This window comes from Amblyraja radiata, chromosome 20 (genome assembly GCF_010909765.2).
Source record: "Amblyraja radiata isolate CabotCenter1 chromosome 20, sAmbRad1.1.pri, whole genome shotgun sequence".
Classification (NCBI taxonomy): domain Eukaryota; kingdom Metazoa; phylum Chordata; class Chondrichthyes; order Rajiformes; family Rajidae; genus Amblyraja; species Amblyraja radiata.
The window spans coordinates 21,155,573-21,169,179 of record NC_045975.1 but is presented as its reverse complement, the minus strand read 5'-3'; the positions used below and the strand labels follow the sequence as shown (position 1 = coordinate 21,169,179).

The 13,607-nt window shown below is 41.4% G+C and overlaps 1 protein-coding gene across 1 annotated transcript; it reads right to left on the bottom strand.

Moving 5' to 3' along the window:
• Positions 1-693: 693 nt before the first annotated feature.
• nrip3 (nuclear receptor interacting protein 3) lies at positions 694-13,177 on the bottom strand. Its single transcript, XM_033038982.1, has 7 exons — positions 12,876-13,177; positions 11,670-11,855; positions 8,930-9,012; positions 7,724-7,863; positions 2,822-2,874; positions 2,634-2,731; positions 694-1,273 (listed from the first exon to the last, which is right to left on the bottom strand). Exons 1-7 carry the CDS (start codon positions 13,047-13,049, stop codon positions 1,264-1,266), a joined length of 744 nt encoding a protein of 247 aa, XP_032894873.1. The 5' UTR covers positions 13,050-13,177; the 3' UTR covers positions 694-1,263.
• Between the last annotated feature and the right edge of the window lie 430 nt (positions 13,178-13,607).

The window sequence follows — 13,607 nt, the reverse complement described above, 5'->3', positions numbered from 1 at the left end:
TTGTTTAACTTTTCCTGAACTGATCAAAAGTTTAAGGATGTTTAAATACCATTCTCCTCCCTAGATAGCCCAGTTACAGTTACTTACCCAGGGCTAATATGACAACACCTGTCTACCATCTGCTACAGAAATGGACAGAGAAATGGGAGATGGGAGATTCAAGCAAGTGTGAGGTGTTGATCTGGGTAATTGAATGTAAAGAGAAAATATACAATTAATGGCAAGACCCTTAAAAGCATTGATGTATAGAGGGATCTTGGGGTCCACGAAAGTGGCAACACAAGTAGATATTGGTAAAGAAGGCATGTGGTAGGTTTGCCTTCATTGGTCGGGCATTGCATATAAGAGTCAGGAAGTCATGATGCAGTTTTCTCTGGAATGCCAGAGGTTGATGGGGAGAAATGATAGAAGTATATAACTATGAGAGGCATTGATAGGGTAGACAGTCAGAACCTTTTTCACAGGATGGAAATATCAAATACTAGATTTGATAGTGGCATTTAAGAGGCTTTTGGATCGGTAGATGGAAGTGCAGGGAATAGAGGGATGTGAATCATGTATAGGCAGATGAGATCGGATTAACTGGGCATCATGTTGGGCGCAAACATTGGATGCCAATTAGAGACAACCAGTTTTGTGCAGTTCCCTCAAATAAAAAATAACCCATTTTGAAAGCAGAGTCTCAGGTTGTTGAATTCCACATTAGTTTCTACATCTATAATAACTTGAACATTCTATTAAATCTTTATGCTCAAAAAGTATCTTAATGTATGTTGTAAAATTATTCACCAGTTATTTGTTTTACTGTAGAAAGTAGTAGAAAGTGCCACAAATACAAATACAGGTCTTGTAGATTACAAGAGATTATACTGCAGAAACACATCACCAAATATTATGAGGCTGACAGGTTAAACTCTATTTTACCACTGTGCACGTCAGTCAACTCACAAATAGAATAAACTTATTTTGTTTCAAAATTAATACTCACGGTCAATATTTTTAAACAAGGTACAGGAAGTTATTTCTATAATTTTATTTTGTATTGTATATTCTGAAATAAAAGACTGAAGAGGATATACGATTGTCTAAATGCTAGAAAATTCCATGTTCATTCTGAAAACTTGTATTAAAGACAAAACCAGAAGTAGGAAGGTGTCAGACAAGCCGTAGATTGGTTGTTTTGTCATACAAATGCATGAGCCATCGAAGAACACTTCTGCAAATTAAATGTTTACTTCCGTCACATATTTCAACTTCTGTACTTCAAGAAGAGCTGGTTTTGGAAAGACAATAATTTTATATTATTACATTATATTTCTTGAAGAGGCAGAAATAAAAAATTATCTTTGAGGAAAATCTTTGTTATACATCAAATATCGTAGCAAAATAACATTCTACATTTATTCTAATATTCTATTCCATTGATATTATACTTCTATATTTCCTGCATTCAGCCTTAAATACATTTCTATTCTTAAGTTTTTTTAATTAGCTTTGTCATTAATAATGAGATATGGCCTATCTATCTTTTGGACATGCGTAAATGTTTTGGAGAATGCCATTTTATGAAGTACACTCATGCAATTACTGTTTCTCCTTGGTTAAGCTTTATGAGTAGTCATTAAATTCAGGAGCTTAGCAAGTGCTGAGAATTAGAGTAATGCAGAGAGTATGAAGCATGTAAATGTGGCAGATATTGCAGAGACAGTGAGGGATAAGATGTTTTAAACCAAAATTTTGCATGACTAGAGGGCAATGTACATCAGCAAACATAGGGTTAAAGCCTCACCCGCTCACTGATTTCTTGTGCATGTGTTTACTACAACAAGCATGCATTAGACAATGCCACGCTCTTGTAGTTGGAAAATGGTGCCAGTTTTGTGTTATGTTCCTTTGGGTGATCGACACAGAGTTCAATAGCAATACAAACCATGCATCAAGTTGCTGGAGAACAGCACAATGGAATCTGACATGATCTTTTACAGCACAGATCGCCGGGAAAATCTGACAGTGAGGTTCCATGCAGTACCACTTTATGCAACTTTCGAATGTCATTAGTGTGTTTTACCACCATTTAAAAATAGCAAATCTATTCGTCACACAGTGGTTTCCCAATAATCAGCCCCATTTTGATATAGACTGGTGACATTTTTCTGCATTTATTAACTAGAATCTTTGCCATTAAAGGTGAATCACCCTGCAAATATGCAGACATTTCTCAGTCTGAATATCTCTGCAACTTTCTGCAGAGCTGAATAAACACTCTGGATTATTCCATTAATTCACATCCTCTTCAATTGGCAGAAAATCATTCAAACATTTGAGACCAGGATTTACAATTATCTTTTATATAAAATGTACAATACATTCAGGACATATAGTTTCAAACAATATAGGTAAATGCAGATAAATCATTGTGATTGCACCTACCCATCGGCCCCATAACAGAAGCATCCACGTCGCAGGGCTGGTAACTGGAAGTATCTCGAGCTAATTGTGCTACCACCATCATCTATTGCGACAAGTGATGGCTCCCACTGATTGTCTCCAGAAGCTTACGTCCTTTTCAGGATAGACGATGACAGCGAGGTCAACATTTGTAACAAGATGGACACGAAAAGAAGAAGACTTACCCATCAATATTCAATCTGCTGTCAATATTCAGAAATTGAATCTCCTCTTTCTCTTTCTCTCCAAGAATTAAATATTGTTTTTCCATGTCGATTATGCACTAAGCACAAAATAGAATAGAAAAAAACTGATGGCTAAAACAGCACAAACATTTCTCACCATCAAACCCAATAAATTAATCATCTTTTACCTTCAAAGATCTCAAGGTCTGCAATCCAAGAGAGAGAATTTTCTTATCATCATCTGAAAATGAAAATGATAATAGTGTTGAACATATCCTAATCATCATTAAACTGAGTATAAATCTTTCAATAATCTAGAATCAGAGCAAGGGGTTATCATCAGCTTCTTCCTAGTCTCAGTTCTGATGAAAGGTCATCGACTAGAAACATTGTTTCGTTGTCCACAGATGCTGACTGACCTCCTGAGGTTATTTTTCGCACTTTCTGTTTTACCTTTATAATCATAGAACATAGATCAGTACAGCACAAGAATGGGCCGTTCACGCCACAACATTCATGCCGAATATGATGCCTAGTTAAATTAATCTCTGCCTGCACATGATCCATATCGCTCCATTCCCTGTACTTCCATATGTCTATCCAAAAGCCTCTTAAATGCCACTATCATATCTGCCTCAACCACCATCCCTAGCCACTTATTTAGTTTAGTTTTGAGATACAGCGTGGAAGCAGGCCCTTTGGCCCACCGAGTCTTCACCGACCAGTGTCCGCCATACACTAGCACTATCCTACCTACAAGGGACAATTTACAATTTTTACCAAAGCCAAATTAACCGACAAACCTGTACGTCTTTGGGGTGTGCAAGGAATCCAGATCACTCAGGGAAAACTCACGTGATCACAAGTAGAACATGCAAACTCCGTACAAACAGCACCCTTAGTCAGGATTGAACGCGGGTCTCTGGTGCTGTAAGGCAGCAACTCTACAAGAGCCACTGTGCCGCTCCAGTTACACACCACTCTGTGCAAAAAAACCTGCCCTGCACATCTCCTTTAAAATTTGCCCATGTACCTTAAAGCTATGTCCTCTAGTCTTCCCTGGGTACAAGAATGTTGGACCAGGAGTAGAACAAGAACCATATGCTTCCACCTCCAGTCCTACAAAGCTGTTGGCAAACGTGAATAAGTGACTCCCTACCCATCGCTAGTGTACAGGTCTTCTTCTTGCGAATGAAACATAAACCAAAGGAATAGTTAGATCTCAAGCCGGGTGTTGAGCAGCCAGGTTGTTGTCTCTGCATCAATGTCTGAGTGGCCCTGAGCTCCAATTGGTGGGTGGTAGAGCGGGCACCCAGAGATGACACGGTTGGCTGTCTGTTATTCTGCTCCGCATTCACAGGGTGGGCTCTGGCGGAGCCCCCATCTCCACATGGTGGCATTGAAATGCCCAACTCCAGTAAGAAGTCTTGTGAGCTTCACCCATGCTCCTCTGTGGAGGTCAGACCCTGGACAGCTTTTATCTGGTGAAGAGATGTAGATGTGTAATGGAGATGAGGTTGCCTTCCACTCCTGTCACCACTTGATGGCTATCCAGCATGCTTTTGTCTCAGTTGGCTGGATGGTGCTAGGAGTTGTTTTCCATGTGGAGCAAATGGGCGACGGGACTTTAGTAGAGGTGGCCTCTGCTCTCTGCTGATCGCCTGCTGGAGGAGGTGATCTGGGTCCATGGCACGACGAGGTAGTGCCTGAGTTGCAGGTGTACAGGTGATCGCTGGTCAGAATGGACTCGGTGGGCCATGGGCCTTTTTCCACGGTGCATCTCTAAACAAAACTAACCTTCTTCCATTGCCAATAATGGACCATTATGTGCTCTATCTTTCCTGGGTCAATGAAGCGGGTTCTGATTTGTTCTGCACCTTTTACTACCTCGAGTTTTGCCATCCCGTGAGTTTTGGTCGGTGAGTTTTGAGTATAGGAGCAGGGAGGTTCTACTGCAGTTGTACAGGGTCTTGGTGAGACCACACCTGGAGTATTGCGTACAGTTTTGGTCTCCTAATCTGAGGAAATACATTCTTGCCGTAGAAGGAGTACAGAGAAGGTTCACCAGACTGATTCCTGGGATGTCAGGACTTTCATATGAAGAAAGACTGGATAGACTCGGTTTGTACTTGTTAGAATTTAGAAGATTGAGGGCGGATCTTATAGAAACTTACAAAATTCTTAAGGGGTTGGACAGGCTAGATGCAGGAAGATTGTTCCCGATGTTGGGGAAGTCCAGAACAAGGGGTCACAGTTTAAGGATAAGGGGGAAATCTTTTAGGACACAGATGAGAAAAACATTTTTCACACAGAGAGTGGTGAATCTCTGGAATTCTCTGCCACAGAAGGTAGTTGAGGCCAGTTCATTGGCTATTTTTTAAGAGGGAGTTAGATGTGGCCCTGGTGGCAAAAGGGATCAGAAGGCAGGTACAGGATACTGAGTTGGATGATCAGCCATGATCATATTGAATGGCGGTGCAGGCTCGAAGTGCCGAATGGCCTACTCCTGCACCTATTTTCATTGTTTCTATGTTTCTATCCCCTGATGCTTTAAGTAGGTACATGGAGATGTAGAGAATGAATAATGGATAATGTGCAGGCAAAGGAATTTAACTAGGCATCATGTTCGGCACAGACATTATGGGCAGAAGAGCCTGTTTCTGTGCTGTACTGTTCTACTGTGCAGGAAGAAACTGCAGATATTGGTTTAAACTGAAGATAGACATAAAAAGCTGAATTAACTCAGTGGGTCAGACAGCATTTCTGGAGAAAAGGAATAAGTGAAGAAGGATTTCGACCCGAAACGTCACCTATTATTTTTCTCCAAAGATGCTGTCTGACCCGCTGAGTTACTCCAGGTTTTTGTGTCTATCTGTATCAGGGGCAGAAATCGCTATAAAAACATGGGGAGGACACTATTTCTTGGTGGCCGCGCGCACACGCACACACACACGCGAGGCTTCGGAGGCTTCGGCCGTGGGCCCTGTGGACGGTAATATTTGTAGCTGACCTGGAACTCCAGCAACAGCAGCTTCGTCCGCCCCAAATTGGGGGGCTTGAATCGACCCGTTTGCGGGGCCTTTAATCGCCCGGCGCGGCTTAAAATCAGCCGCGGGATCTTCCATTGCCCGGCAGGGGCTTCAACATCAGGAGCATCGATCGCCTCGATGCAGCAGTTTGACTGCCTGATCACGGAGCAATGGAAGATTCTGCGGCCAATTTTAAGCCTCGCCGGGCGATGAAAGGTCCCGCGAACGGGCCGATTCAGCCCTTAGAAAGTGTCTGATACCTGCTTGAATCTTTCCAAAGCTACAATGTAATAAATAACACAAACAAATAAAACTGAAGCAAATAAAGGCAAACTGATGAACCAACCTTGGAGGGGGGAGCGCGAGAGAGAGATGGGAAAAAAATACTAAATAACGTGAGTGACCGTGAATGAGGGACGTACCTGCAAGCCAGCCAGGAAACCAGTTCGACCGGAGTCCTTAATGACCTGACCCGTTTAAATCCGATACCCATTAAATCTTTCCCATCCACCAATACATCCAATTACTTCAAATGGTAATTTTACCCGCATCAGACAGTTTTAAGAAATTCTCCGTGAATACCTTCAGTAATACTTGAAGGTCAAAACACAATCGGTGTCACATCATGTTAATACGATGTTAATAGTGACATTTAACAGGCGCTTAACAGTGACACCCCCCGTCTCGCGGAAAGCAGAGATTTTAATAGGTTTTTTTTCACCGAATTTCAAAATCCGGATTACAAAACATGGGGGGGGGGGGGGGGATTGTCCCCCACCTCTCAAAACATGGGAGGGAGGTGTCCCCTCCATCCTCCCCCCACCCCCCCCCCCCCAGAGGAGACTATTTTAATTCGGTATCATGTCGTGCATAGACATTGTGGACCAAAGGACCTGTTCCTGAGAGTTCTGTTCTGTGCATGCTATTCCTGTACTGCTAATTTATAATAAATATTTTGGGATTTTTTTCAAATCAACTGAATATTAGAGCTTTAAGGGAAAAAAATCACCATGTTTGGAATTTATTGGGAAAATGGACATTATAGTAATTGAGTAATTATTAGAGAATATAGCTACAGTTCACTGACTCTCCAGTAGACTTTCTGACTTTAGTAGACTCTCACCAACTAAAACCCTGCAGTTCGCAAGCATAAAACTTCAACAAGTTTTTCTGAGATTGAACACAATTTGTGAGTACAGGCATCTCCCCCCAACCCTACATTATGGGGGTTGCGTTCCAAGATCGATTTTCTGGAAAGTGAAATCATGTTACCTGCACACATGTCTAGAAACTCGAGTTGTAAAAAATATATCTATATATTTGTTCACTTTCACACAAATTCCGTGAGTGAATTTAAGTTAATTCATTAAATTTTTGAGTGGTGGTTTATGAAATCTATCTGGCCGTATCTACACTACTTGAATGAGCACAACACTGGGATTGCCTGTAATTGTTTTACAGGGTTAACTGGAGCCAATTTTACAGGGTTAACTGGAGCTATTTATTTTGTCTATATCTCAATTCCAATACAAAAGTTCTCACATTTTCAGCTATTATCCAAGGTACCTTTAAATGTGATTAATACTTTCACATCCATTGGCAAGAAATTTGTGATAATTACTCACAAAAAACTAAAAACCAATGTAAAATACATACATACATTTAGAAACATAGAAAATAGGTGCAGGAGTAGGCCATTCGGCCCTTCGAGCCTGCACCGCCATTCAATATGATCATGGCTGATCATCCAACTCAGTATCCTGTACCTGCCTTCTCTCCATATCCCCTGATCCCTTTAGCCACAACGGCCACATCTAACTCCCTCTTAAATATAGCCAATGAACTGGCCTCAACTACCTTCTGTGGCAGAGAATTCCAGAGATTCACCACTCTCTGTGTGAAAATTTTTCCTCATCTCGGTCCTAAAAGATTTCCCCCTTGTCCTTAAACTGTGACCCCTTGTTCTGGACTTCCCCAACATCGGGAACATCGGCAACATTTAAAACAAAGATTTATCAGGACGTAATTAATGAATAAATTCTGGTTAGTGTGTAAACTTACCCACCACAATTGCTGAACACTTAATATCGAGTTGCCCTATAGAGATTGCAATATTGTCCATTTGGCCAATGACCTTTAAACTAAAGGGCATACCCATTGTTTCAGTTTCACCCTTTTCTGTTTTCACAAGTTCCATCAGCCTATAAAGAAAAAAGATTTTGAAGATGTAATTTTTAAGTTTAGATGAAGATAATGTAAAACTATATGCTCAATAAAGTCAAATGTAAAACAACATAGCTAATGCCTTAAAATGCAGGATTAAAAATTAGTCAGAACAAAAAGATCTGTGACTGTTCAATTGTAGGATGCTAAGCATTAAACAGGATTCCCAATTTTCAACACATGTACTCAGTCAAGGTGGCTTACAGATACTTTTCTCTCTTCCCAAAACCAGCCACTTTAAAAACCTACATCTGCTTTCATCTTCCCTTTATTTCACAATGTATTGTACATTTCACAAGCAGTAGGGCAAGTGTCAATAATTATTGAAGAGACTATCCAGAGAGAGCCCGATGCAGGGACTTAACTCAAAACATCAACTTTGCCTCCACATTCCTCTGAATCCATAGACGGTGCATGATGCACTGAGTTCCTCCAGCAGTTTATTTTATGCATAATAATTCATAATTTATACTATTGTGAAATTCAGTTCCAAAGCATAATCCCACCCAGAACACTTAATGACAGGTTTATTTGCAATTTATCTTGCAATGAATTAAAATCATCTTGGAGTAGAATGTTAATTTTCTAATACATCCAGATCACTGTAAACCTGGGAGAAAATCTTGGTGCTACTAATTTAATGCTGCAGCAGATAGCTGTCAGTTTTCACTTTTGTTTCGCAATAACATTTATCTTCTTTTCTCTAAATGTGATTGTCTCACAGTATTTTAAATCACACATTTCATACAGTCTTACTGTACAATCTTGTCGAATGTTAAAAAATATCCTTTGGAACACTTAAGATGGCCGCTCCTTTAAACATGTTTTCGATGTATTTCTGCTTAAATGAGTTACAAATCCCAAAAGGCCTTCATCAGAACATTATTCCAGCCATCTGTGATGACGTCTGTGCATTCACACGACAGCTATTCCCGTCCGGTCATGTGGTGAGTGAAAAAAAAATCACAATTGTGTCCAGTAAACCCTTGCTTTATTTGTTGCTATCTGAGAAAGAGAAAGTACAATAAATGCATGTTTACTTACCCCAGATTATCCACACAGGCAGTTGAAATGAGATTATATCCAGAGCCAGTGTCAATCTGTAACGTCGTCTCTAATCCAGCACACTTGAAAAATTGAAAACAGTCTTAGAACCATCCAAGACACATTGGAGAATCAAGTCTATTCTTGTGGCAATGGAACAATGCTGCCTCAAGGCTCCAGCGACCCATATTCAGACTGGACTGCCAGTGCTGTCTGTGTGGAGTTTACATGTTCTCCCCGTGACTTTGGGGTTTGCTCCAGGCTTTTCCCGACAACTCAAAAATGTAGGCTAATTGGGCACTGTGAGTTGCCCCCTCATGATTCTGCCAGGAGGTGGGTGCAGTTGATAGGGAGGTTGGGAGATTAAAATAGGTTAGGGTAGGATTATTATATAAATAGTTGCCTGATGGTTGATGTGAACTCGATCACATGAAGGGCCTGTTTTTGTGCTGCATCTCTATGACACTATAACAAGGTTGTAAATCACACAACAGTAAATGTACCAAGCATTAGCAAATTGTAAATCAGGAGCGTTCATCATCTCACAACGCTAAGGAGATTTATATGCCACAATTAGTAATTAGGTTGTATATAATGAAAACAGCTATTGATCAAACAGACCTGATTTAAGATTCAAACATCACAGGACTCGAGAGACTGTTCTCGATTAGTACGGGTGTCAGGGGTCATGGGGAGAGTACAAGAGAATGGCATTAGGAGGGAGAGATAGATCAGCCCTGATTGAACAGTGGCGTAGACTTGATGGGCCGAATGGCCTAATTCTGCTCCTATCATTTATGACCTTATGATTGTTGGTACACAGAGTATTGTTACTCTGAAATAACATTTCATCCCTTGAGAGTTCTTACCTTATCTCTCTGTAATAACATTTGCAAATGGAATTTAGGGTAGTTTTTTTTATATTTGCAAAAATGTTTTAGTGATATCACATCCAAATATGGAAAAGTATCAACAGTTGGTGCAAAGAAGCTTAAATGTTCAATTTGTCTGTCCATTTTTATATACTTACACAATAATATTATCTTCATAGAACTGTACAGTACAAGAACAGGTCTTCCGACCCACAAAGTCTGTGCCAAACATGATGCCACGACCATCAAATATTTACCTGCACATAACACAATTCCCCTCCATTCCCTGCATATCAATATGCCTATCCAAAAGTATTTTAAATACCACTAACATATCTGCTTCAACCACTGCCCCTGGCAGCACATACCAGGCACTCTACACTTTTTGGTTATATAAGAAACTCGCCCTGCGCATCTCCTTTAAACATTGCCAATCTAGTATTTAGACTTTAGAGACACAATGTGGAAACAGGCCATTCGGCCCACTGAGTCTGTGCCGATCAATGATCACCCCATACACTAGCACTATCCTCCATAGACAATAGACAATAGGTGCAGGAGTAGGCCATTTGGCCCTTTGAGCCAGCACCGCCATTCAATGTGATCATGGCTGATCATCCCCAATTAGTACCCCATTCCTGCCTTCACCCCTGACTCTGCTATTTTAAAGTCCTATCTAGCTCTTTCTTGAAAGCATCCAGAGAACCTACCTCCACCTCCCTCTGAGGCAGAGAATTCCACAGACTTACCACTCTCTGTGAGAAAAAGTGTTTCCTCATCTCCGTTCTAATTGGCTTACTCCTTATTCTTAAACTGTGGCCTCTGGTTCTGGACTCCCCCAACATCAGGAACATGTTTCCTGCCTCTAATGTGTCCTAGCCCTTAACAATCTTATATGTTTCAATGAGATACCCTCTCATCCTTCTAAACTCCAGAGTGTACAAGCCCAGCTGCTCCATTCTCTCAGCATATGACAGTCCTGCCATCCCTGGAATTAACCTTGTAAACCTACGCTGCACTCCCTCAATAGCAAGAATGTCCTTCTTTAAATTAGAGGACCAAAACTGCACACAATACTCCAGGTGTGGTCTCACTAGGGCTCTGTACAACAGCAGAAGGACCGTTTTGCTCCTAGATTCGATTCCTCTTGTTATAAAGGCAAACATGCCATTCGCTTTCTTCACTGCCTGCTGTACCTGCATGCTTACTTTCATAGACATCCCCTTTTCCCAACTTGATGCCATTTAGATAGTAATCTGCCTTCCTGTTTTTGCTACCAAAGTGGATAACCTCACATTTATCCGCATTAAACTTCATCTGCCAGGCATCTGCCCAACCTGCCGAAGTCATAGCATCCTCCTCATAGTTCACACTGCCAACAGCCAATTACCCTATAAACCTGTCTTTGACATGTGGGAGGAGACTGGTGCAACTGGAGAAAACCCACACGGTCACGTGGATAACATACAAAGACATGAGGATCACCGATCTTTGAAAGAATAACGGTGATGTCTTGAGGACAGTCAAGGAGGCGCTGAATGTCCCAAGATGTATGAAGGTTGATAAATCTTCCAGGCCTGATCAGATATATCCAAGGACATTGTAGGAAGCTAGAGAAGAAATTGCAGGAGTCCTGGCTGAGATATTTGAGACTTTGTTGGACATGAGTTGGACTGAAAGGCTGGAGGTGGGTAATGTTGTGCCTCATTAGACGGAAGGATATAGGTGGACGGTGCAGGGTGAGAAAGGGATGGGTTAGTGGGAGATATGGGCAAGTTAGACCAGAGGAGCCGGTTTCCAAGATTTCTAGATCTCCAAGTTATTCATTGGATGAATAATGTCATCCACATTAAAGAATGCAAAATTACCTTGCAACACACAAATATCAGGTCATCATCACCATGTGTTCTTCTGTGAAATTCTTGTTTAATCTGATGAAAGCTCTTGTTCTGCACCGGAAACGAATTGTTAGAAGGCCCGGTCCCTCGGTTGTTGGCTTGAAATTTTGACAAGTTGCTTTCTAGTAAACGTCTTTGCAGAATATTATGTGGTTGCTAAAATAAAATTACAAATATTACAATGTTAATACAGTTATGATATTGGTAACTTTAGCTCCTTTAGTAACCAAATTAACCAGATTTATTCCTAGGATGTACAGTAGGTTTGCCCTGTGTGGACATTGTCTAAGGTTGATACTGGGTCTCTGACCGCATTTAAGAAACATCTTAATGAGCAGTAGATCGACACAAAAAGCTGGAATAACTCAGCGGGTCAGATAGCACCTCTGGAGAAAAGGAACAGGTGATGTTTCGGGTCAAGACCCTTCTTCAGACACTTGGATCGCTTAGGCATTGGAGGGTAAGGACCAAGTGCTGGGAGATGGATGGACCAAATGGCCATGTCTTCATGTGTGCGATTCTATGCCTCTATTGCAGCTTCTCACCACCAATCAAGCACATGCCGGTCATTTCCCTTGTGGTGGTGGGTGTCCTCATTACTTGAACGGGTCAATAGATTGGGCTATAGATATGTTTAACTGTTGACAATGGTGTAAACCAAAGATCTTAGAGCAGAGCCTAGAGCAGAGCTCTGCTCTAAGATCTTTGGTGTAAACCGGACAACATTTGGGATTGTCCTCCTGTTATACACCTCTACACATTTTCATTCCGAATTTCGGCACAAGACTCATCATTCTTATGAAGTTAAGGTAACATGTCCAATAACGTGACGGCTCCAAGATGTATCGGAAAAAAACGTTCAATAGATTAGTTATTATTTAGTTCGATCCAAATGAATTAATTCCCGCAAATGACTTTTTTTGTTTTTACAGAATTTAAACAATAAGATGCAAGATTAATCGGAGTTATGAGAATCCAATTAAATTCTTGCAGCAGGCAGCACTCTCTGGGAGTCTCCAGCCCAAGGAACTAGCCCCGGTTTAGGGCAGTGGAAGCGGCACGGAGTGGATCGACCCTCTCATTTATCGATATACTGAGGAACCATAGACACAGGGTAACCATCCCGCACAAAGACCAAGCTTACTAGTCTTTGTCAAAAATTAGACAGTCACTTACGGTTTCTTTGGAGGTGCCCAGTTTTTTTAGCCCGTCCAAGGGCAATAAATCTGCCGAGTCTTTATGGATGAACTGGACAGCTTGTTTCATTCGCCTCTGCAGGCGCAGAGAAGCAGCCTCCCGAATGTCTGTCTGCTGCTGTCGGCTTTCTCTCAGAATGTCAGAGTAAAACATACTCTGGAGGCAAAATAATTGCCGACAATCAGAAAAACAAAACTGGGCGGTTAAAGGGGAAACTCAAGGAATTATCCCAGAGCCAAAACGGAGAAGCTGAATCTCTCAATCGAAATGGGAAGCGCCTCGGAGACAGCTTGCTTTTAAAGGGACGCCTCTCAGCCTTCAGTGATTGACGCCCAGGTTCCAGCCCCTGATAGATACAGAGCTCGCTGCTGCAGAATCATCTGCCCATGAATGGAAATAGATCCTTGGCCTAACTCGTCCAAGCCGACCACTTTGCATAACCAAGGTAGTCACATTTGTTTGCGCCTGACCCATCTCCATCCAAAGAAGTCTGCAAAAGGGTCCCAACCTGAAACACCTGCTCTTCCCAATTTCATAAGAGTGCTTATGCCAAATCATAGCAAAGACTTGATAAAGAACCTTAGATATATGATGTATGAAAGATTTAAGTGTGCAATGATCACAAACAAAAGCAACATGCATATTGACATGTTATAGAGACAGTAACTTTAAGACTTTTGCCTCCATCACAGTGAGGAGGTGCCTGGTGAA

Excerpts from the sequence above, each read along its gene's own strand:
- nrip3 (XM_033038982.1), bottom strand. The coding sequence starts at position 13,049 with ATGTTTTACTCTGACATTCTGAGAGAAAGCCGACAGCAGCAGACAGAC. Across the intron at positions 7,864-8,929 it reads GCCTGTGTGGATAATCTGGG|GCTGATGGAACTTGTGAAAA; the intron begins GTAAGTAAACAT and ends TTTTCTTTATAG. Across the intron at positions 2,875-7,723 it reads GTGTTCAGCAATTGTGGTGG|ATGATGATAAGAAAATTCTC; the intron begins GTAAGTTTACAC and ends TTTCATTTTCAG.